Source organism: Ascaphus truei, unplaced genomic scaffold (assembly GCF_040206685.1).
Source record: "Ascaphus truei isolate aAscTru1 unplaced genomic scaffold, aAscTru1.hap1 HAP1_SCAFFOLD_241, whole genome shotgun sequence".
NCBI lineage: Eukaryota > Metazoa > Chordata > Amphibia > Anura > Ascaphidae > Ascaphus > Ascaphus truei.
The window spans coordinates 391,843-416,801 of NW_027455334.1; the positions used below are offsets into that span (position 1 = coordinate 391,843).

Consider the following 24,959-nt stretch of genomic DNA (forward strand, 5'->3'; position numbering starts at 1 on the left):
TCCTCCCCCCTCCCCCCCGCGCCCCTCCCCCCCGCTCCCTCCCCCCTCCCCCCCGCTCCTCCCCCCCGCTCCTCCCCCCTCCCTCCCCCCCGCTCCTCCCCCCGCTCCTCCCCCTCGCTCTCTGACCTCCCAGGGCTAGGGGGGCGCTGTCTGATCCGACAGACTCTGAAGCTCCTGAACAAACCCGGAAGAGAGGAGCACAGAGGCGCTGCACACTTATACTTCACTGCAGGCGTCACTCCACTAACCCCTTCCCTGCCAGAGACCTGCAGAGCGTCATTCCTTTAACCCCTTCCCTGCCCTGTAACCTGCAGAGTATCACTCCACTAATTTCCTTCCCTGCCAGAAACCCGCAGGACGTCACTTCATTAACCCCTTCCCTGCCAGAAACCCGCAGGACGTCACCTCATTAACCCCTTCCCTGCCAGAAAACCTGCAGGCCGTCACTTCATTAACCCCTTCCCTGCCAGAAACCTGCAGGCCGTCACTTCATTAACCCCTTCACTGCCAGAAACCCGCAGGACGTCACTTCATTAACACCTTCCCTGCCAGAAACCCGCAGGACGGCACTTCATTAACACCTTCCCTGCTAGAGTATCGCTCTAATAACTCGTGTTGATTTGGGGGGAGGGGCTATATGGGAGGAGGTGCAATGCTCTACACCCCACTTTTCCTTTTATAAACTCCCCCCCCCCCCCCCCTGCAGTAGCTATGTGGGGTCACTCTGGTTACAACGCCCTGCCCCTGGGGTTAGATGAGCCTCCCCCCTCCCTATTACTCAGGACCCCTAAACCAGGTGAGAGACCCCCCCCAACTCACACACCATGGCAGAGACCCGCATAGCATCGCTCCACTAACCCCTTCCCTGCCAGAGACCTACAGAGCGTCACACCACTAACCCCTTCCCTGCCAGAGACTCGCAGAGCGTCACACTACTAACCTCCTTCCCTGCCAGAGACCCGCAGAGCGTCACACTACTAACCTCTTCCCTGCCAGAGACCCGCAGAGCGTCACACAACTAACCCCTTCCTTGCCAGAGACCCACAGAGCATCGCTCCACTAACCCCTTCTCTACCAGACCTGCAGAACATCGCACCATTAACCCCCTCCACTGCCAGAGATCTGCAGAGCATTGCTCCAATTAACTACTTGCCCACCAGAGACTTGCAGAGTGTCCCTCTACTATCCACCTCCCTGTAGAGCATCGCTCCACTAACCCCTTCCCTGCCAGAGTCCCGCAGAGCATCGCTCCACTAACCCCTTCCCTGCCAGAGTACCGCAGAGCATCGCTCCATTAACCCCTTCCCTGCCAGAGACCCACAGAGCATCGCTCCACTAACCCCCTTCCCTGCCAGAGACCCCGCAGAGCATCGCTCCACTAACCCCTTCCCTGCCAGAGACACGCAGAGCATCGTTCCACTAACTCCTTCCCTGCCAGAGAACCGCAGAGCATCGCTCCACTAACCCCTTCCCTGCCAGAGACACGCAGAGCATCGTTCCACTAACTCCTTCCCTGCCAGAGAACCGCAGAGCATCGTTCCACTAACCCCTTCCCTGCCAGAGACCCGCAGAGCATCACTCCACTAACCCCTTCCCTGCCAGAGACCCGCAGTGCGTTTTTCTGGCTTTTTACTCTTTTAAGTGTAGAAGTTGGGTGACCTCCACGCTCTCTGTTGTCTCCACAGCGCCCCATGAGACCTGGCTGACATGGGGGTGTCACACAGCGGTCAGCTGCCTGTCCCTCCTCCTACTCATAATCACCTTCCCCATCAGCGCCTGGTGTGCCTTCAAGGTAACCCAACTGCTGCGCTTAACCGCTCTACCGGTAATATGTCAGCTCGCAGTGAGAGATAGCTCTGTGTCCGCGCCTTGTGAGATAGCTCAGACACTGTGCGGTGTGAGAGATAGCTCAGTCACTGCGCGGTGTGAGAGATAGCTCTGTGTCCGCGTGGTGTGAGAGATAGCTCAGTCACTGTGCGGTGTGAGAGATAGCTCAGTCACTGAGCGGTGTGAGAGATAGCAGTCACTGCGCGGTGTGAGAGATAGCTCTGTGTCCGCGCCTTGTGAGATAGCTCAGACACTGTGCGGTGTGAGAGATAGCTCAGTCACTGAGCGGTGTGAGAGTTAGCTCCGTGTCCGAGCGGTGTGAGAGATAGCTCCGTGTCCGAGCGGTGTGAGAGATAGCTCCGTGTCCGAGCGGTGTGAGAGATAGCTCCGTGTCCGCGCGGTGTGAGAGATAGCTCCGTGTCCGCGTGGTGTGAGAGATGGCTCCGTGTCTGCGTGGTGTGAGAGATAGCTCCGTGTCTGCATGGTGTGAGAGAGGGCTCCGTGTCCGCGAGGTGAGAGAGATAGCTCCGTGTCCGCGCGGTGTGAGAGATAGCTCCGTGTCCGCGCGGTGTGAGAGATAGCTCAGACACTGTGCGGTGTGAGAGATAGCTCAGTCACTGAGCGGTGTGAGAGTTAGCTCCGTGTCCGAGCGGTGTGAGAGATAGCTCCGTGTCCGAGCGGTGTGAGAGATAGCTCCGTGTCCGCGCGGTGTGAGAGATAGCTCAGTCACTGAGCGGTGTGAGAGATAGCTCTGTGTCCGTGCCTTGTGAGAGATAGCTCTGTGTCCGCGCGGTGTGAGAGATAGCTCCGTGTCCGAGCGGTGTGAGAGATAGCTCTGTGTCCGCGCGGTGTGAGAGATAGCTCCGTGTCCGAGCGGTGTGAGAGATAGCTCCGTGTCCGCGTGGTGTGAGAGATAGCTCCATGTCCGCGCGGTGTGAGAGATAGCTCCGTGTCCGCGCTGTGTGAGAGATAGCTCTGTCACTACGCGGTGTGAGAGATAGCTCTGTGTCCGCGCCTTGTGAGAGATAGCTCTGTGTCCGCGCGGTGTGAGAGATAGCTCCGTGTCCGCGAGGTGAGAGAGATAGCTCTGTGTCCGCGCGGTGTGAGAGATAGCTCCGTGTCCGAGCGGTGAGAGAGATAGCTCAGTCACTACGCGGTGTGAGAGATAGCTCCGTGTCCGCTCGGTGTGAGAGATAGCTCAGTCACTACGCGGTGTGAGAGATAGCTCTGTGTCCGCGTGGTGTGAGAGATAGCTCAGTCACTACGCGGTGTGAGAGATAGCTCTGTGTCCGCGTGGTGTGAGAGATAGCTCAGTCATTGCGCGGTGTGAGAGATAGCTCCGTGTCCGTGCCTTGTGAGAGATAGCTCTGTGTCCGCGCGGTGTGAGAGATAGCTCCGTGTCCGCGCGGTGTGAGAGATAGCTCAGTCACTACGCGGTGTGAGAGATAGCTCCGTGTCCGCGCTGTGTGAGAGATAGCTCAGTCACTACGCGGTGTGAGAGATAGCTCCGTGTCCGCTCGGTGTGAGAGATAGATCCGTGTCTGCGTGGTGTGAGAGATGGCTCCGTGTCTGCGTGGTGTGAGAGATAGCTCCGTGTCTGCATGGTGTGAGAGAGGGCTCCGTGTCCGCGAGGTGAGAGAGATAGCTCCGTGTCCGCGCGCTGTGAGAGATAGCTCCGTGTCTGCGTGGTGTGAGAGATGGCTCCGTGTCCGCGAGGTGAGAGAGATAGCTCCGTGTCCGCGCGGTGTGAGAGATAGCTCCGTGTCTGCGCGGTGTGAGAGGTAGCTCCGTGTCTGCGTGGTGTGAGAGGTGGCTCCGTGTCCGCGCGGTGTGAGAGGTGGCTCCGTGTCTGCGTGGTGTGAGAGGTAGCTCCGTGTCTGCGTGGTGTGAGAGGTGGCTCCGTGTCTGCGTGGTGTGAGAGGTAGCTCCGTGTCTGCGTGGTGTGAGAGGTAGCTCCGTGTCTGCGTGGTGTGAGAGATAGCTCCGTGTCTGCGTGGTGTGAGAGATGGCTCCGTGTCTGCGTGGTGTGAGAGATGGCTCCATGTCTGCGTGGTGTGAGAGATGGCTCCGTGTCTGCGTGGTGTGAGAGATGGCTCCGTGTCCGCTCGGTTTGAGAGGTAGCTCCGTGTCTGCATGGTGTGAGAGAGGGCTCCGTGTCCGCTCGGTTTGAGAGGTGGCTCCGTGTCTGCGTGGTGTGAGAGATGGCTCCGTGTCTGCGTGGTGTGAAAGATGGCTCCATGTCTGCGTGGTGTGAGAGATGGCTCCGTGTCTGCGTGGTGTGAGAGATGGCTCCGTGTCCGCTCGGTTTGAGAGGTAGCTCCGTGTCTGCGTGGTGTGAGAGATGGCTCTGTTTCTGCGTGGTGTGAGAGATGGCTCCGTGTCTGCGTGGTGTGAGAGATGGCTCCGTGTCTGCGTGGTGTGAGAGATGGCTCCGTGTCTGCGTGGTGTGAGAGATGGCTCCGTTTCTGCGTGGTGTGAGAGATGGCTCCGTGTCTGCGTGGTGTGAGAGATGGCTCCGTGTCCGCTCGGTTTGAGAGGTAGCTCCGTGTCTGCGTGGTGTGAGAGATGGCTCCGTTTCTGCGTGGTGTGAGAGATGGCTCCGTTTCTGCGTGGTGTGAGAGGTAGCTCCGTGTCTGCGTGGTGTGAGAGATGGCTCCGTGTCTGCGTGGTGTGAGAGATGGCTCCGTGTCTGCGTGGTGTGAGAGATGGCTCCGTGTCCGCTCGGTTTGAGAGGTAGCTCCGTGTCTGCGTGGTGTGAGAGATAGCTCCGTGTCTGCGTGGTGTGAGAGATGGCTCCGTGTCTGCGTGGTGTGAGAGATGGCTCCGTGTCCGCTCGGTTTGAGAGGTAGCTCCGTGTCTGCGTGGTGTGAGAGATGGCTCCGTGTCCGCTCGGTTTGAGAGGTAGCTCCTTGTCTGCGTGGTGTGAGAGATGGCTCCGTTTCTGCGTGGTGTGAGAGATGGCTCCGTGTCTGCGTGGTGTGAGAGATGGCTCCGTGTCTGCGTGGTGTGAGAGATGGCTCAGTGTCTGCGTGGTGTGAGAGGTAGCTCCGTGTCTGCGTGGTGTGAGAGATGGCTCAGTGTCTGCGTGGTGTGAGAGATAGCTCCGTGTCTGCGTGGTGTGAGAGATGGCTCAGTGTCTGCGTGGTGTGAGAGGTAGCTCCGTGTCTGCGTGGTGTGAGAGATGGCTCCGTGTCCGCTCGGTTTGAGAGGTGGCTCCGTTTCTGCGTGGTGTGAGAGATGGCTCCGTGTCTGCGTGGTGTGAGAGGTAGCTCCGTGTCTGCGTGGTGTGAGAGATAGCTCCGTGTCTGCGTGGTGTGAGAGATGGCTCCGTTTCTGCATGGTGTGAGAGGTGGCTCCGTGTCCACTCGGTTTGAGAGGTAGCTCCGTGTCTGCGTGGTGTGAGAGATAGCTCCGTGTCTGCGTGGTGTGAGAGGTAGCTCCGTGTCTGCGTGGTGTGAGAGATGGCTCCGTGTCTGCTCGGTTTGAGAGGTAGCTCCGTGTCTGCATGGTGTGAGAGATGGCTCCGTGTCTGCGTGGTGTGAGAGATGGCTCCGTGTCTGCGTGGTGTGAGAGATGGCTCAGTGTCTGCGTGGTGTGAGAGATGGGTCCGTGTCCGCTCGGTTTGAGAGATGGCTCAGTGCCCTGTCCTTGCAGGTGGTCCCTGATTATCAGCGGGTTGTAATATTCCGGCTGGGCCGTGTACGCCCGCCCCGGGGTCCCGGCCTGATTCTGCTCCTCCCGATGATCGATCAGTGGCAGCGAGTGGACATGAGGGTTAAAGCTTTCAGTGTTCCCCCATGTAAGGTGAGTACCCCTCAAAGCAGCCCCCCCTCCTGTACAGAGAGCGTCCCTCGTTACAGAACATGTGTACCCTATACATAGAGTATCTCGTATACAGAACATATATACACTCTATATAGCAGAGGTGGGCAACCTATTTTTCAATGTAGCCACAGGTGTGGAGAATGAGTGAAAATCGCCTCACCATGTAACCATGGAGAAATTAGGCTGCTCAAACATTAAAAAAGCAACGAACACTGATCGTCTGCTTCCCTCACCTCAGCACTATCGCCTGCTGCTTCCCTCACCTCAGCACTATCGCCTGCTGCTTCCCTCACCTCAGCACTATCGCCTGCTGCTTCCCTCACCTCAGCACTATCGCCCGCTGCTTCACTCACCTCAGCACTATCGCCTGCTGCTTCCCTCACCTCAGCACTATCGCCTGCTGCTTCCCTCACCTCAGCACTATCGCCTGCTGCTTCCCTCACCTCAGCACTATCGCCTGCTGCTTCACTCACCTCAGCACTATCGCCCGCTGCTTCCCTCACCTCAGCACTATCGCCTGCTGCTTCCCTCACCTCAGCACTATCGCCTGCTGCTTCCCTCACCTCAGCACTATCGCCTGCTGCTTCCCTCACCTCAGCACTATCGCCTGCTGCTTCCCTCACCTCAGCACTATCGCCTGCCGTTTCCCTCACCTCAGCACTATCGCCTGCTGCTTCCCTCACCTCAGCACTATCGCCTGCTGCTTCCCTCACCTCAGCACTATCGCCTGCTGCTTCCCTCACCTCAGCACTATCGCCTGCTGCTTCCCTCACCTCAGCACTATCGCCTGCTGCTTCCCTCACCTCAGCACTATCGCCTGCTGCTTCCCTCACCTCAGCACTATCGCCTGCTGCTTCCCTCACCTCAGCACTATCGCCTGCTGCTTCCCTCACCTCAGCACTATCGCCTGCTGCTTCCCTCACCTCAGCACTATCGCCTGCTGCTTCCCTCACCTCAGCACTATCGCCTGCTGCTTCCCTCACCTCAGCACTATCGCCTGCTGCTTCCCTCACCTCAGCACTATCGCCTGCTGCTTCCCTCACCTCAGCACTATCGCCTGCTGCTTCCCTCACCTCAGCACTATCGCCTGCCGCTTCCCTCACCTCAGCACTATCGCCTGCTGCTTCCCTCACCTCAACGGGGCAGAGAGAAGTAATAAAGGGACAGAGAGATGTAATAACGGGGCAGAGAGAAGTAATAAAGGGACAGAGAGATGTAATAACGGGGCAGAGAGAAGTAATAAAGGGACAGAGAGATGTAATAACGGGGCAGAGAGATGTAATAACGGGCAGAGAGATGTAATAACGGGCAGAGAGATGTAATAACGGGGCAGAGAGATGTAATAACGGGCAGAGAGATGTAATAACGGGGCAGAGAGATGTAATAACCGGGCAGAGAGATGCAATAACGGGCAGAGAGATGTAATAACGGGGCAGAGAGATGTAATAACGGGCAGAGAGATGTAATAACGGGGCAGAGAGATGTAATAAAGGGCAGAGAGATGTAATAACGGGGCAGAGAGATGTAATAACGGGGCAGAGAGATGTAATAAAGGGACAGAGAGATGTAATAACGGGGCAGAGAGAAGTAATAAAGGGACAGAGAGATGTAATAACGGGGCAGAGAGATGTAATAACGGGCAGAGAGATGTAATAACGGGCAGAGAGATGTAATAACGGGGCAGAGAGATGTAATAACGGGCAGAGAGATGTAATAACGGGGCAGAGAGATGTAATAACCGGGCAGAGAGATGCAATAACGGGCAGAGAGATGTAATAATAACGGGCAGAGAGATGTAATAACGGGCAGAGAGATGTAATAACGGGCAGAGAGATGTAATAACGGGGCAGAGAGATGTAATAAAGGGCAGAGAGATGTAATAAAGGGCAGAGAGATGTAATAAAGGGCAGAGAGATGTAATAACGGGGCAGAGAGATGTAATAACGGGGCAGAGAGATGTAATTATGGGGCAGAGAGATGTAATAACGGGCAGAGAGATGTAATAACGGGGCAGAGAGATGTAATAAAGGGCAGAGAGATGTAATAACGGGGCAGAGAGATGTAATAACGGGGCAGAGAGATGTAATAACGGGCAGAGAGATGTAATAACGGGGCAGAGAGATGTAATAACGGGCAGAGAGATGTAATAACGGGGCAGAGAGATGTAATAACGGGCAGAGAGATGTAATAACGGGGCAGAGAGATGTAATAACGGGGCAGAGAGATGTAATAACGGGGCAGAGAGATGTAATAACGGGGCAGAGAGATGTAATAACGGGGCAGAGAGATGTAATAACGGGGCAGAGAGATGTAATAACGGGGCAGAGAGATGTAATAACGGGGCAGAGAGATGTAATAACGGGGCAGAGAGATGTAATAACGGACAGAGAGATGCAATAACGGGCAGAGAGATGTAATAACGGGGCAGAGAGATGCAGTAACGGGCAGAGAGATGCAATAACGGGCAGAGAGATGCAGTAACGGGCAGAGAGATGCAGTAACGGGGCAGAGAGATGCAGTAACGGGGCAGAGAGATGTAATAACGGGCAGAGAGATGCAGTAACGGGCAGAGAGATGCAGTAACGGGCAGAGAGATGCAGTAACGGGCAGAGAGATGTAATAACGGGGCAGAGAGATGTAATAACGGGGCAGAGAGATGTAATAACGGGGCAGAGAGATGTAATAACGGGGCAGAGAGATGTAATAACGGGGCAGAGAGATGTAATAACGGGCAGAGAGATGTAATAACGGGGCTGTTGCAGGGTACATGCAACTACACACGCGGGTTTCTTGACAAGGCTTATTTATTTAGCCTTAAAAGATATACAGCACACAAAACAAAAATAGCTTTTCATCAGCAACAAAAGAAAAATGGCTTTTCTTCAGCAGACAAACAAAAACAGTTTCTCTTTAGCAGACAGTGTATAAATCAGGCAGTTACCCTTTTCTATGCAGGGGACAGACAGTTCACAATTCATCTACTTTGCTAATCAGACCTTGTATCAGGAAATCTCTTCAGCAGCTTACTCCTCTCTCCTCAACAGCCAGCCTCCATGTGTCTACAGCCTGGGTTTTAACACACCTTGATTAGGCAGCTGGGATCCAACTAATTGTCCTGAGGTTCCCAGCTGAAGTTAACCTAGTCAGTTCTGCACTGCAGACTAGACATAGGTTTTCCAGGCATATAACTGGTGGCGTTTATTTACCCTGTCACATTCCTCCCCTGTTAGTGTGTGGCTGGGGCTACGCACGGCTGAAGCCCGACCATCCACCCCTTCTCTAGTAAAGAAGTCAGCATTTGCGTTCTCTTTTCCCGGCCTATGCTGAATCTCAAATGAGACGGGTTGGAGGGCCATATACCACCTAGTCAATCTAGCATTGGAATCCTTCATGCTATTTAACCACTTCAGTGGAGCATGATCCGTCACCAAAGTAAAATGGACTCCTGACAGGTAATGCCTCAAAGCCTTGATTGCCCACTTTACTGCGAGGCACGCTTTCTCAATCACTGAGTAGTTTTTTTCCCTTGGGAACAATTTCCTACTCAGGAAAAGAATAGGATGTTCAACTCCCTCAAACTGTTGTGACAATACTGCCCCTAGCCCTATCTCTGATGCATCTGTTTGCACTATAAAAGGGCCGTTGAAGTCTGAGCTTCTAAGGATGGGACCCTCTGATAGACACCTTTTTATGTCCTCAAAGGCTCTCTGACAATCCCTTGACCACACCACTTGTGTAGGGGCACACTTTTTTGTGAGGTCCGTTAAAGGGGCTGCCACTTCCGAATAGTTGGGGATGAACCGCCGGTAGTACCCTGCTAAACCCAGCAGAGAGCGTACCTGCGTTTTTGTTTGGGGGGTCGGAACTTCTTTCAGGGCAACTACCTTGTCGGCTAGTGGCCTTACTTTTCCACCTCCCACTGCATACCCTAAGTATTTGGTTTCTGCCTTACCCAGGGCACATTTCTTAGGGTTGGCTGTGAGCCCTGCCTCTCTTAGAGATTTGAGGACCGCTTTCAGCCTATTTAGATGGGCCCGCCAGTGTTTACTATAAATGACAATGTCATCTAGGTAGGCTGCGGCATAATTCCTACGGAGCCTCAGTACCTTATCCATGAGTCTCTGAAATGTGGCTGGGCCTCCATGCAGTCCAAATGGCATTGTCACAAACTGGTATAAACCCATGGGAGTGGCAAAGGCTGTTTTGCATTTGGACTTTTCCTCTAAGGGTATTTGCCAGTATCCTTTTGTCAAGTCCAACGTGGATATATATTCCGCGTTACCAAGGGCGTCAATTAATTTGTCCACCCTTGGCATCGGATATGCGTCAAACTTGCATACCGCATTGACCTTTCGGAGGTCCACACAAAATCTTACCTTCCCATCGGGTTTAGGGACCATAATTAGTGGACTACACCACTCGCTGCATGATTGCTCAATCACTCCTAAGTGTAACATTTCTTGTACCTCCTTCTCTACCAGAGCCCTACGACTTTCAGGCAACCTATAAGGACAGGAACGTACTTTTACCCCAGGTGCTGTCTCGATTTCATGGGAAATTAAGTTAGTTTGTCCTGGTAAATCAGATAAAACATCCTGGAATTGTGTAATTATTGCTAACAAGTCCCCTTTTTGTTCAGAGGACAACTGTTTACCCATTGGGATTTTATCGTCACTCACGATGTTCTCCCGTGGAGGCTGAGGACCCAAGTCTGTTTCCTCCTCCACCGGGTGGATGAATAGAGACCGCTGCATCTTCCAGGGTTTCAGCAAGTTCACATGGTAAATTTGTTTACCCTTCCTGGACCCTGGTTGAGCGATCTCGTAATCCACATCACCCGTACGGCGGAGTACTTCGAATGGGCCCTGCCATTTGGCCAGGAGTTTACTCTCGCAACTGGGTAACAATAACATCACCTGGTCTCCTGGGTGAAACACTCTCATGCGAGCATTCTGATTGTAATGTCTCTCCTGACTGTCCTGGGCTGATCTAAGATTCTCCCTGGCAAAATGGCCGACCACATCTAGGCGCTTCCTAAGGTCTAGTACATATTGCAGGGTATTCTTAGAAGGGGACAGCTGTTCCTCCCAGGACTCCTTTAGGAGGTCTAGGATACCCCGGGGTTGGCAGCCATAGAGCAATTCAAATGGAGAGAATCCCGTGGAGGCCTGGGGAACTTCCCGCACTGCAAACAGCAGAAAAGGGAGAAGTTCATCCCAGGCTCTCTTCTCTGAATCTACAAATTTCCTCAGCATCCCTTTTAGAGTTCGGTTAAATCTTTCCACCAATCCGTCAGTCTGTGGATGGTAGACCGATGTCCGAACAGACTTGACCTCTAGTAACTTTAAGACATCCTGCATCAGTTTAGCCATGAAATTTGTACCTTGGTCTGTCAACATCAGCTGGGGAAGTCCAACCCGTGAGAACAGTTCCAACAACTTGTTGGCTACTTGCTTCGCCGTTGCTGTTCTCAGGGCGAACGCCTCAGGATACCTTGTTGCATAGTCAACTATTACAAGGATAAACCTGTGTCCTTTCGCAGAAGGTTCTAGAGGTTCTACCAAGTCTACCCCAATCCTCCCAAAGGGAACTGACACCAAGGGTAGAGGAACCAAAGGGGCTGGTTTTTGTCCTTTTGGACTAGTTAGCTGGCACTCCGGACATGCTGCACATAGCTTAGCAATATCACTATGCATCCCTGGCCAATAAAATCGGGATAAAATACGGTCCAATGTTTTATCCCTGCCCAGGTGACCACCCCAAGGGTCAGTATGGGCTATAGTGACCACAGATTTAACAAACGCCTTGGGAACCAATATCTGTCTGGTGACCTCCCCTGTTTGTGTCTGCCTATTCACCCTATATAGGATATACTTTGATAGCTCAAAATGGGGGAATACTATCACCCCCTGTGCATCTAGAATCTGTTCATCAATTTTCACCACCTTGTCATACTGTCTAGCAAGGACTGGGTCTTCCCTTTGCTTCTGGCGAAGGTCAGGGAGGTACAGGTCTGGTAAATCTCCAGGGCCCATATCCCCCTCCCTTTGGCCATCCCCAGCCATCACTTGTGACCTCTGATTACTAGAATGGTCACCTTGAAACCCAGATTTCTGCAACCAGTCCTGTTTGTCCAAGCGTCTTTGCTTCCGAGTCTTTTGAACCCGGTGTCTACTGGGAAAAAGGTCTGCCGAGAAGGAGAACAGTTTGCCAGGGTTCTCCTGAGCCCTAGAAGGAGGCTCCTCGTGAAAGACTGGGGCCATTAGGTCCGAAAAGAAAGGCCAGTCCTGACCGAGCACAACGGGGGCAGGGAGCCGAGGAGCGACTCCTACTTCGAGGTAAGCCTCCTGACCTTTTACCTGTAGCCGGATTTTGGCCGTCGGATAGCGTTTTACATCACCGTGTATACATTCTATGCTCCATGGGGAGTCAAAAGAACACACGTAAGGCGGTAACAGTTCCTGGAGGACCAGAGTTTTCCCAGAGCCCGAATCTACAAGGGCCTGGATGTTTTTTCCCCCAATCAGGGCTGGAAGTAGCCAGGGCTTGTAATTTTCCCCAGTAAAAGCCGAGGCGACGGTTCTGCTGAATGAGCAAACCATCAGTGGACAGTCCACATACCGGTGGCCTTGTTCTCCGCAGGCGGAACATGGAGAGGGTTCCCTCGCAGGAGGGGGCTGTGGATAGCGCTCCGCTGGACCGGTTACTGGAGACCAGGCATCTGGTGGGTCCTGTGGGCGACGTCCTCGGAAGTTCCTCTCATTTTGCGACGAGCCGACATCCGGAAGGAGATGAGGGTCTCGGCGGGGACCAGCATTTGGACTCCGTCTTTGCTGGAACGACTGCTCCTTCCGTTGGACTTGGCGGTTGCGTATGGACGGGCTGTAGGTTCCCCATTGATCCGACCTCCCTCTTTGGGCGTCCGCAAGTGCCGGTGGAGTCGGGTCCAGGACACTCGCCTGCTGCTCAGCCCCAAGGAAGTTCTCCACGAGTCGGACCGCCAAAGCTAGGGTTTCAGCAGCGTGGCGTTTTACCCACGAGCGTGCGGAAGGGGGTATTATTTGTAGAAATTGTTCCAAAACCGCCTGCTCCAGAATTGCCTCCTTAGTGCACTCCTCGGGTTGTATCCAGCGTGTACACAAGTCCAATAATCGCTGAGCGAGGACCCGGGGTCTCATCTTAGCGGTGTACTTCATGTTCCGGGAACTGCTGCCGGTAGGTCTCTGGGGTCAGACCTAAGCGATCCAGTATGGCGGCTTTTACTTGCCGGTAGTCCATTGCCTGATCTGCTGGGAGACCCTGATATGAGGCCTGGGCTTCTCCTATGAGGAGCGGGGCCAAAGCAGTTGCCCAGCGATCTGTAGCCCAGCCCTGAGCTTCGGCAACTCTTTCAAAAGTCAGTAAAAAAGCCTCTGGATCCTCGTTCGGAGCCATTTTCCTCAGGAGTATCGGGGGTCTGCTTGCAAGTTCTGGACTGGCAGACCCCTGGAATTGGGTCAGCAGCTTGGCCATTCGCTCCTCCTGTGCTGCCTGCTGCTGGGTTAGGAGCTGGGTTTGCTGCTGCAAAAGTCTTTCATCTCTCTCTGCTTGCAGCCGGGCTTGCTCATGCATTAACTGTCCCTGCTGTTTGGTCTGCTCCTGCATTAACTGTCCCTGCTGTTTGGTCTGCTCCTGCATTAACTGTCCCTGCTGTTTGGTCTGCTCGCACAAAAACTCTTAAAAAAATTCTTCCATTTTTTTCATTCTTGTGTGTATGAATGGCCCTTTAACTGCAGGGGCCTTTCAAAATCTCACTTCTTGACACCATATGTTGCAGGGTACATGCAACTACACACGCGGGTTTCTTGACAAGGCTTATTTATTTAGCCTTAAAAGATATACAGCACACAAAACAAAAATAGCTTTTCATCAGCAACAAAAGAAAAATGGCTTTTCTTCAGCAGACAAACAAAAACAGTTTCTCTTTAGCAGACAGTGTATAAATCAGGCAGTTACCCTTTTCTATGCAGGGGACAGACAGTTCACAATTCATCTACTTTGCTAATCAGACCTTGTATCAGGAAATCTCTTCAGCAGCTTACTCCTCTCTCCTCAACAGCCAGCCTCCATGTGTCTACAGCCTGGGTTTTAACACACCTTGATTAGGCAGCTGGGAACCAACTAATTGTCCTGAGGTTCCCAGCTGAAGTTAACCTATTCAGTGCTGCACTGCAGACTAGACATAGGTTTTCCAGGCATATAACTGGTGGCTTTTATTTACCCTGTCACAGGGGCAGAGAGACGTAATAACGGGCAGAGAGACGTAATAACGGGCAGAGAGACGTAATAACGGGCAGAGAGACGCAATAACGGGCAGAGAGACGCAATAACGGGGCAGAGAGATGCAATAACGGGGCAGAGAGATGCAATAACGGGCAGAGAGATGTAATAACGGGGCAGAGAGATGCAATAACGGGGCAGAGAGATGTAATAACGGGGCAGAGAGATGTAATAACGGGGCAGAGAGATGTAATAACGGGGCAGAGAGATGTAATAACGGGGCAGAGAGATGTAATAACGGGGCAGAGAGATGTAATAACGGGGCAGAGAGATGTAATAACGGGCAGAGATGTAATAACGGGGCAGAGAGATGTAATAACGGGCAGAGATGTAATAACGGGGCAGAGAGATGTAATAGCACGCAGAGAGATGTAATAACACGCAGAGAGATGTAATAACACGCAGAGAGATGTAATAACACGCAGAGAGATGTAATAACACGCAGAGAGATGTAATAACACGCAGAGAGATGTAATAACACGCAGAGAGATGTAATAACACGCAGAGAGATATAATAACACGCACAGAGATATAACAACACGGAAAGATATATAACATACAAGGAGATGTAATAACACGCAGAGATATAACACGCAAAGAGATATAATAACGCGCAGAGAGATATAATAACACGCAGAGAGATATAATAACACGCAGAGATATAATAACACGCAGAGAGATATAATAACACGCAGAGAGATATAATAACACGCAGAGAGTAATAATAACACGCAGAGATAGAATAACACGCTGAGATAGAATAACACGCAGAGATAGAATAACACGCAGAGATAGAATAACACGCAGAGAGATATAATAACACGCAGAGAGATATAATAACACGCAGAGAGATATAATAACACGCAGAGAGATATAATAACACGCAGAGAGATATAATAACACGCAGAGAGATATAATAACACACAGAGAGATAATAACACGCAGAGAGATGTAATAACACGCAGAGAGATATAATAACACGCAGAGAGATATAATAACGCAGAGAGATATAATAACACGCAGGGAGATATAATAACACGCAGAGATATAATAACACACCGAGATATAATAACACGCAGAGATATAATAACACGCAGAGATATAATAACACGCAGAGATATAATAACACGCAGAGAGATATAATAACACGCAGAGATATAATAACACGCAGAGAGATATAATAACACGCAGAGAGATATAATAACACACAGAGATATAATAACACGCAGAGCGATATAAAAACACGCTGAGAGATATAATAACGCAGAGAGATATAATAACACGCAGAGATATAATAACATGCAGAGAGATATAATAACACGCAGAGATATAATAACACGCAGAGATATAATAACACGCAGAGATATAATAACACGCAGAGATATAATAACACGCAGAGATATAATAACACGCAGAAATATAATAACACACAGAGATATAATAACACGCTGAGAGATAGATAATAAAACGCAGAGAGATATAATAACACCCAGAGAGATATAATAACACGCAGAGAGACATAATAACACGCAGAGAGACATAATAACACGCAGAGAGACATAATAACACGCAGAGAGACATAATAACACGCAGAGAGACATAATAACACGCAGAGAGACATAATAACACGCAGAGCGGTATAATAACATGCAGAGATATAATAACACGCAGAGAGATATAATAACACGCAGAGATATTATAACACGCAGAGCGGTATAATAACACGCAGAGCGGTATAATAACACGCAGAGATATAATAACACGCAGAGAGATATAATAACACGCAGAGAGATATAATAACACGCAGAGAGGTATAATAACACGCAGAGATATAATAACACGCAGAGCGGTATAATAACACGCAGAGATATAATAACACGCAGAGCGGTATAATAACGCAGAGTGATATAATAACACGCAGAGAGATATAATAACACGCAGAGATATAATAACATGCAGAGAGATATAATAACACACAGAGATATAATAACACGCAGAGAGATATAATAACACGCAGAGATATAATAACATGCAGAGAGATATAATAACACACAGAGATATAATAACACGCAGAGAGATATAATAACACCCAGAGAGATATAATAACACACAGAGCGATATAATAACACGCAGAGCGGTATACTGTAATAACATGCAGAGAGATATATTAACATGCAGAGAGATATAATAACAGGCAGAGAGATATAATAACAGGCAGAGAGATATAATAACACGCAGAGAGATATAATAACACGCAGAGAGATATAATAACACGCAGAGAGATATAATAACACGCAGAGAGATATAATAACACGCAGAGAGATATAATAACACGCAGAGAGATATAATAACAAGCAGAGAGATATAATAACACGCAGAGATATAATAACACGCAGAGAGATATAATAACACGCTGAGATATATAATAACACGCAGAGAGATATAATAACACGCAGAGCGATATAATAACACGCAGAGCGCTATAATAACACGCAGAGCGATATAATAACACGCAGAGCGATATAATAACACGCAGAGAGATATAATAACACGCAGAGAGATATAATAACACGCAGAGAGATATAATAACACGCAGAGAGATATAATAACACGCAGAGAGATATAATAACACGCAGAGAGATATAATAACACGCAGAGAGATCTAATAACACGCAGAGCGATCTAATAACACGCAGAGGCTGACGTTTCCGTTTTGTCTGTGTGTTGTGTGTGCAGGTGAGGTCACGGGACGGGGCGCTGGTGTCCCTTGGAGCGGACGTGCAGTTCCGGGTGTGTGACCCCGTGCTGTCCATGATGTCCGTGCAGGACCTGAGCTTTGTGATGCGCAGCACATCGCAGCACCTGCTCGCTCAGACGCTGGGACGCAAGAATCTGCGGGAGATCCAGAGCGACCGCCTGCGTATAGGAGAGCAGCTGCGGGTGAGCGGGGGCGACGCTCTGCAGGGAAGGGGTTAATCTGGGTCTCTAGCAGGGGGTTACTGAAAGTGCGATGGTCTGCGTCTCTAGCAGGGGGTTACTGAAAGTGCGATGCTCTGCGGGTCTCTAGCAGGGGTAAAAGAGGAAAAAGAGGGGTTCAAGCGCAAATACTGTTTAAGAATATATTAACAAAATAAATATATTACATGTGGGAGTAGTGCAGCTCCAGAAAGGGACTCAAACCGGCACCCAAAACAGGTAACAGAAGCACGGGATCAGAAGCGCAAATACTCCCCAGATATGTGGGAAAATAGAAAGACACAAAATAGTGCAATAGCGTATGAACCAACACTATGAAAATATCTCACTCACAATTGCGAGGTTTAGGAAGGCGTTGTGGTTATTCGGAGTTACCAACTCTTCGGGGATTTCTTTCCAATGTGTACTGATGGATAATTCTCAGGAACCGGACAGGACGATGGAGAATTCCCATGTGTGCACAGCACAGAAAGGACACAAATAGTGTACATTGTTTTATGGACAAATAAACACAAGTATTACACTTACATACGTGTTAGAGGTGCAGGCGTGTGGCCCACCCTAGGTCAGAATGTGGATAAGGCCTCGGGCATGGTCAGCGCCCGTGCTGAGGCGCGCTGCTGCTCGGCAGTGAGCCCCTGCAGCCGCAATGAGAGCGGCTTTAGCAGGGGCTCTCGCACGCGTCCGCACGCCTGCAGAAGCGCGTGTCTTACCAAATCTTTCGTTTCATTGCTCGCCGGAGCGCAGGGCCGGTCACGTGAGCGGTTCGCCCAATGAGGGCGAACCAGCTCCGTGGCGTCACTGGCCCGCCCCCAGACGCCCACGGACGGCGCGCGCTCTAAAGCCAGGGAAAGCACCACTTTCCCTGAGCCTCGGCGCGGCTTCAGTCTCTATGGACTAAGCCTAAGGATCTTGTCTCCTGCTCCTGGATGTAGCACCTGTAGTGGCCGTCCACAGGAAATGCTGTCCAGTTACAGGTAGAAACCAGGCAAGACTTGGTCCAGGATCCTCAGAGTGGTCTTCCACCACACCCAGGGGGGCTCCGGGTGCTCTGCCCACTCACCCTACGCATTTCACTCAAATAGCTTCCTGAGGGGTTAATGTTTAACATTAGCCCCTCAGGAAGCTCTTTGAGTAAAAGATCCTTATCCACATTCTGACCTAGGGTGGGCCACACGCCTGCACCTCTAACACGTATGTAAGTGTAATACTTGTGTTTATTTGTCCATAAAACAATGTACACTATTTGTGTCCTTTCTGTGCTGTGCACACATGGGAATTCTCCATCGTCCTGTCCGGTTCCTGAGAATTATCCATCAGTACACATTGGAAAGAAATCCCCGAAGAGTTGGTAACTCCGAATAACCACAACGCCTTCCTAAACCTCGCAATTGTGAGTGAGATATTTTCATAGTGTTGGTTCATACGCTATTGCACTATTTTGTGTCTTTCTATTTTCCCACATATCTGGGGAGTATTTGCGCTTCTGATCCCTTGCTTCTGTAGCAGGGGGTTACTGAAGGTGCAATGCTCTGCGGATCTCTAGCAGAGGGTTACTGAAGGCATGATGCTCTGCGGGTCCCTAGCAGGGGGTTACTGAAGGTGCGATGCTCTGCGGATTTCTAGCAGGGTGTTACTGAAGGCGTGATGCTCTGCAGACCCTAGCAGGGGGTTACAGAAGGCGCGATGCTCTGCGGCTCCCTAGCAGGGTTTTACTGAAGGCGCAATGCTCTGCTGGTCTCAACAGAGGGTTACTGACGGCGCGATGCTCTGCGGTGCCCTAGCAGGGGGTTATTGAAGGGGCGATGCTCTGCGGTGCCCTAGCAGGGGATTGCTGAAGATGCGATACTCTGCAGGTCTGTAGCATGGGGTTACTGAATGTGCGATGCTCTGCGGGTCTGTAGCATGGGGTTACTGAATACGCGATGCTCTGCGGGTCTCTAACAGGGGTAACTGAGGCGCAATGCTCTGCAGGTCTCTAGCAGGGGGTTACTGATGGCGCAATGCTCTGTGGCTCCCTAGTAGGGGGTTACTGAAGGCGCGATGCTCTGCGGGGCTCTAGCAGGGGATTACTGAATGTGCGATGCTCTGCAGGTCTCTAGCAGGGGGTTACTGATGGCGCAATGCTCTGCGGGTCTCTAGCAGGGTGTTAATGAAGGCGTGATGCTCTGGCTCCCTAGTAGGGGGTTACTGAAGGCGTGATGCTCTGCGGGTCTCTAGCAGGGGGTTACAGAAGGCGCGATGCTCTTCGGGTCTCTAGCAGGGTGTTTCAGAAGGCGCGATGCTCTGCGAGTCTCTAGCAGGGGGTTACTGAAGGCGTGATGCTCTGCGGGTCTCTAGCAGGAGTTACTGAAGGCGTGATGCTCTGCAGGTCTCTAGCAGGGGTTTACTGAAGGCGCGATGCTCTGCGGATCTCTAGCAGGATGTTACTGAAGGTGCGATGCTCTGCGGGTCTCTAGCAAGGATGTTACTGAAGGTGCGATGCTCTGCGGCTCTCTAGCAGGGGGTTGCTGAAGGTGCGATGTTCTGCGAATCTCTAGCAGGGGGTTGCTGAAGGTGCGATGTTCTGCGGTCTCTAGCAGGGAGGTTACTGAAGGCGTGATGCTCTGCGATCCCCCGCAGGAAGATATCGGTGAGCAGGTGAAGCCGTGGGGTGTTTCTGTGGAGCGGGTGGAGCTGGCGCTGGAGGCGGTGCTTCGGATGCCCGAGGACACTTTGATAGGACCCCTGGACCCACATGCCACGCCTCCCAGCGCTGGATTGGAGCAGCTGGTCATGCAGTTCATCTCCCTGGCCAATCAGAGCTCGGGGATCAGTGACACGCCCCCAACCACAGGTACCCTAATACCACGTGGGACCAGCATATACGTTCTTATAAGGGGGGTGTTGTTATACTAGGGGTTCTTCCCACAGGACGGGGCACGTCAGGGCTGTGAGATGTTCTTATAAGGGGGGTGTTGTTATACTAGGGGTTCTCCCCACAGGACGGGGCACGTCAGGGCTGTGAGATGTTCTTATAAGGGGGGTGTTTGTTATACTGGGGGTCCTCCCCACAGGACGGGGCACGTCAGGGCTGTGAGATGTTCTTATAAGGGGGGTGTTGTTATACTAGGGGTTCTCCCCACAGGACGGGGCACGTCAGGGCTGTGAGACGTTCTTATAAGGGGGGTGTTGTTATACTAGGGGTCCTCCCCACAGGACGGGGCACGTCAGGGCTGTGAGATGTTCTTATAAGGGGTGTGTTCTTATACTAGGGGTCCTCCCCACAGGACGGGGCACGTCAGGGCTGTGAGACGTTCTTATAAGGGGGGTGTTTGTTATACTGGGGGTTCTCCCCACAGGACGGGGCACGTCAGGGCTGTGAGACGTTCTTATAAGGGGGGTGTTTGTTATACTGGGGGTTCTCCCCACAGGACGGGGCACGTCAGGGCTGTGAGATGTTCTTATAAGGGGGGTGTTGTTATAACAGGGGTCCCTCTGCATCTGCGTTTCACGACACCCCATAAATCACTGTGTGGATAAGGAAATGTTATGGGGTCAGACAAAATCCCTACGACCCTAAATGACCTGAGTCCTTCCTTATGCTGCGGGATTTTTCTGACCCTATAACATGTCCTTATCCATACAGGCGTGATGTATGGGGTGTGCGTCTCACCCTACACGTCCTGTGGATAATCGCCGGGAGCGAGCTCATGGGGAATTCTGGGTAAAATCCTTGAAAGAGGAAATGAGATAAAACCCGAAGTTTCACCCTTTCCCAATGCACACGGCCCTGTGGGCAGAGGAGCGACGCTCTGCGGGTCTCTGGGAGGGATGGGGTTAATGGAGCGACGCTGTGCGGGTTTCTGGGAGGGATGGGGTTAATGGAGCGACGCTCTGCGGGTCTCTGGCAGGGAAGGGGTTAGTGGAGCGACGCTCTGTAGGTCTCTGGCAGGGAAGGGGTTAGTGGAGCGACGCTCTGCAGGTGTCTGGCAGGGAAGGGGTTAGTGGCACGACGCTCTGCGGGTCTCTGGCAGGGAAGGGGTTAGTGGAGCGACACTCTGCAGATATCTGGCAGGGAAGGGGTTAGTGGAGCGACGCTCTGCAGGTCTCTGGCAGGGAAGGGGTTAGTGGAGCGACGCTCTGCAGGTCTCTGGCAGGGAAGGGGTTAGTGGAGCGACGCTCTGCAGGTCACAGCCAGGGAAGGGGTTAGTGGAGCGACACTCTGCAGGTCTCTGGCAGGGAAGGGGTTAGTGGAGCGATGCTCTGCAGGTCTCTGGCAGGGAAGGGGTTAGTGGAGCGACGCTCTGCAGGTCTGGCAGGGAAGGGGTTAGTGGAGCGATGCTCTGCAGGTCTCTGGCAGGGAAGGGGTTAGTGGAGCGACGCTCTGCAGGTCTCTGGCAGGGAAGGGGATAATAGAGTGATGCTCTGCGGGTCTCTGGCAGGGAAGGGGATAATAGAGTGATGCTCTGCGGGTCTCTGGCAGGGAAGGGGTTAATCTTCCCTCGGTGGGTTTCAGGACACTACGTGCCCGGCAGTCTCGAGCTGCAGCAGCTCCTGTCTGGGCTGGAGGGAAGCCTGTCCGAGTCGCTGGTCTCTGAAGTGGGGGCCTCGTACCAGCTCTACGTAACTCTGTGCGGGGGAGAGAAGGCGGCGTATTACCTCGATCTAACGTCAGGTACAGAGCAGCACCGGGGTCTCTGTCTCTCTGCCTGGGGGTCTCTGTGTGTCTCCCTGGGGGTCTCTGTCTCTCAGCCTGGGGGTCTCTGTCTCTCTGCCTGGGGGTCTCTGTCTCTGCCTGGGGGTCTCTGTCTCTCTGCCTGGGGGTCTCTGTGTGTCTGCCTGGGGGTCTCCGTCTCTGCCTGGGGTCTCTGTCTCTCTGCCTGGGGGGTCTCTGTCTCTCTGCCTGGGGGTCTCTGTCTCTCTGGCTGGAGGTCTCTGTCTCTCTGCCTGGGGGTCTCTGTCTCTCTGCCTGGGGGTCTCTGTCTCTCTGCCTGGGGGTCTCTGTGTGTCTGCCTGGGGGGCTCCGTCTCTGCCTGGGGTCTCTGGGGGTCTGCCTGGGGGTCTCTGTGTGTCTGCCTGGGGGGCTCTGTGTGTCTGCCTGGGGGGCTCCGTCTCTGCCTGGGGTCTCTGTCTCTCTGCCTGTGGGTCTCTGTCTCTCTGCCTGGGGGGTCTCTGTCTCTCTGCCTGGGGGTCTCTGTCTCTCTGCCTGGGGGTCTCTGTCTCTCTGCCTAGGGGTCTCTGTGTGTCTTCCTGGGGGTCTTTGTGTGTCTGCCTGGGGGTCTCTGTGTCTGCCTGGGGGTCTCTGTGTGTCTGCCTGGGGGTCTCTGTGTGTCTTCCTGGGGGTCTCTGTCTCTCTGCCTGGGGGTCTCTGTCTCTCTGCCTAGGGGTCTCTGTCTCTCTTCCTGGGGGTCTCTGTCTCTCTGCCTGGGGGTCTCTGTCTCTCTGCCTGGGGGTCTCTGTGTGTCTGCCTGGGGGTCTCTGTGTGTCTGCCTGGGGGTCTCTGTGTGTCTGCCTGGGGGTCTCTGTGTGTCTGCCTGGGGGTCTCTGTGTGTCTGCCTGGGGGTCTCTGTCTCTCTGCCTAGGGGTCTCTGTCTCTCTGCCTGGGGTTCTCTCCCTTTCTTACCACATCTCTCAAACATGGTTCATCTTTTTCTGCGTTGCTCTCCCTCACTCCCCCCCATTATTCACCCTCTCACCCCCCCCTCCATCACCTCCCTCGCCCCATACTCCCGCCTCCTCCACCCTCCTGTCTTTCCCACTGCCCTCCCTCTCTTCCCGTCCCCTCATCTCTCTCTCTCTCTCTCTCTTTTCTTCCTCTCACCCTCTACTCATCTCTCACCACCCCCCTCCACTCTCTCTTCTCCCCGGTCCCCCTCTCTCACCACCCCTTCTCTCTCCTTTCCTCTCTCCCTCCCTCACTACCCCCCCCCCCAATCTGCCCCCCCTCTCTCTCTCATTCTCTCCCACTCTCACCGCCCCACCTCTCTCTCCCTCTATCACCGTTCCCCCTCCTCTCTCCTCTCACCACCCCCTCTTCCTCTCAGTGTTTCCCCCTCATTCTTTCACTCCCACTCTCACCACCCCCTCTCTCTCCCTATTCCCCCCTCTCTTTCTCTCTTTCTCACCGCCCACCCCCCCACTTCTCCTCTCACCGTTTCCCCTCTCTTTCACTCCCACTCACCACCCCCTCTCTTCCTTTCTCACCTTTCCCCCCCCTCTCTTTCTCTCCCCGTTCCCCCTCCTCTAATCTCACCACGCCCTTCTGATCTCATCGCCCCCCTCTCCTCTCACCGCCCCCCTCTCCTCTCACAGCCCCCCTCTCCTTTCACCGCCCCCCTCTCCTCTCACCGTCCCCCTCTCCTCTCACCGCCCACCTCTCCTCTCACCACCCCCCTCTCCTCTCACCACCCCCCTCTCCTCTCACCACCCCCTCTCTCTCCCTCTCTCAATGTTTCTCCCCCCCCCTCTCCTCTCACCCCTCTCTCTCCCCACAGGTTCTGGCAGCTCAGGTTGGGGGGTGCTCCCTCGCCCTCCCGACGTCACGCTGGAGACCAGTGAAGCTGACCTCCTGTCTCTACTTCGGGGTGACCTGCACCCCTTATCTGCATACACCGGGGGGCGCCTGCGTGTGGGGGGGGACCTGCAGACTGCGCTCCGGCTGGAGGTGGTGCTACGGGCGTCCCGGCACTGACACCCCAACTACTCAGAGAAGGGGTTCAGATGAATTATTTGGGGAAAACCTCTCCCCCCAAATCCATATTTTAAAGAATCGGTTTAAACTAATTTTGTTTCAATGGGTTTTCCAGCGGCCATTTAAAATTCCCGGTTGTGCCCCAATATTTGCCGCCTGACACACAGCGTGTGTGTGTGCGTGTGCGTGTGCGTGTGCACGTGCACGTGCGCGTGTGCGTGTGTGTTATAATATAATATAATATTTGGGCTATGGTTTCACTCCCACTTAACATTCGGGATGCACATTGATACCCTGACAACCAAGACCTATGCCAAACTAGGGGTACTTTACAGGAACAAATCCTCCCTAAGCCTGCTGGTCAGAAAGCGTATTGCACAGCAGATGCTAATGCCAATTATCGACTATGGAGACATAGTATATGGCTCAGCTCCTCAAACCCAGCTTAGCAAACTTGATACCCTCTGCAATTCAATTTGTCATTTTGTTCTCCAATGCAACTACAACACACTTTTGTCACTAATACATATTTTTCCATTCCTTCCACTCTCTTTTCCTTTCACTGTATCGAGTCCCCAATATTCCTTGTGTCCCCATTATGTGAGTTTAGATGACAGCTATTGCATTATCTGTTTTTATATAGAGCTGTCTGTGCATACAGATCGCTGGTGTGGTTATTATTTTAACCTTTCTGGCAGACGTGGGAGGTTCCCCGTCTGGTTAGCATTGCTGTAGCCTATTGGCTAGATTATGAACCTATCATATTGCAGATTTAGGGTATATAGTGAGCGACAACCAGCATGGTTGCCATGACTCCCGAAGAAGCTACACGCTGAGTGAAATGCGTAGGGTCGTTCCTGATCTGATGCTCCCAGAGGACTCATGAGCCGCCCCCAGCCAAGCAGCCACTGCAGCAAGGACCCTCTTCGTATCGGCATAATGATCCGGGTCCCGGTACACGCCCCAACCCGGAAGTGACGCGCCGCGATCGAGAGGTCTGAGGCAGCGGGGAGACACCCATACGGGTGATATTTTTTACGTGCCTTATGTTCTTGCGACACTGTGTAAGTCTTCCATTTTTATTGTGTCCATAAAATGGTGATATTCTCTCAGATCACACTATGGCTGTCTATCTCTCTTCACCCTAACACTGTCACTGGTGACATCGCCCGAGTACCAGTACTTTACATCGGACCGTTCCTAGTGGGATTTACACCTTTCCAGCCAGAATCCAGCAACCTGCCACTGATCTCTGCAACGCCCGTTTGTGACTGACACCATGTGAGTTTTCACCGGAAAGATTTCCTCCACACATTTCTCCATTTCCACACTTTATTTG

The 24,959-nt window shown here is 52.6% G+C and overlaps 1 protein-coding gene across 1 annotated transcript; it reads left to right on the top strand.

Annotated features, from left to right (window-relative positions):
- Positions 1–219: 219 nt before the first annotated feature.
- Positions 220–24,734, top strand: STOML1 (stomatin like 1). The gene is made up of 7 exons (XM_075582616.1): positions 220–796; positions 1,686–1,792; positions 5,482–5,631; positions 16,708–16,911; positions 19,570–19,783; positions 21,446–21,604; positions 23,424–24,734. Exons 1-7 carry the CDS (start codon positions 712–714, stop codon positions 23,618–23,620), a joined length of 1,116 nt encoding a protein of 371 aa, XP_075438731.1. The 5' UTR covers positions 220–711; the 3' UTR covers positions 23,621–24,734.
- Positions 24,735–24,959: the final 225 nt, after the last annotated feature.

Excerpts from the sequence above, each read along its gene's own strand:
- STOML1 (XM_075582616.1), top strand. The coding sequence starts at position 712 with ATGTGGGGTCACTCTGGTTACAACGCCCTGCCCCTGGGGTTAGATGAG. Across the intron at positions 19,784-21,445 it reads TGACACGCCCCCAACCACAG|GACACTACGTGCCCGGCAGT; the intron begins GTACCCTAATAC and ends GGTGGGTTTCAG. Across the intron at positions 21,605-23,423 it reads TTACCTCGATCTAACGTCAG|GTTCTGGCAGCTCAGGTTGG; the intron begins GTACAGAGCAGC and ends CTCTCCCCACAG.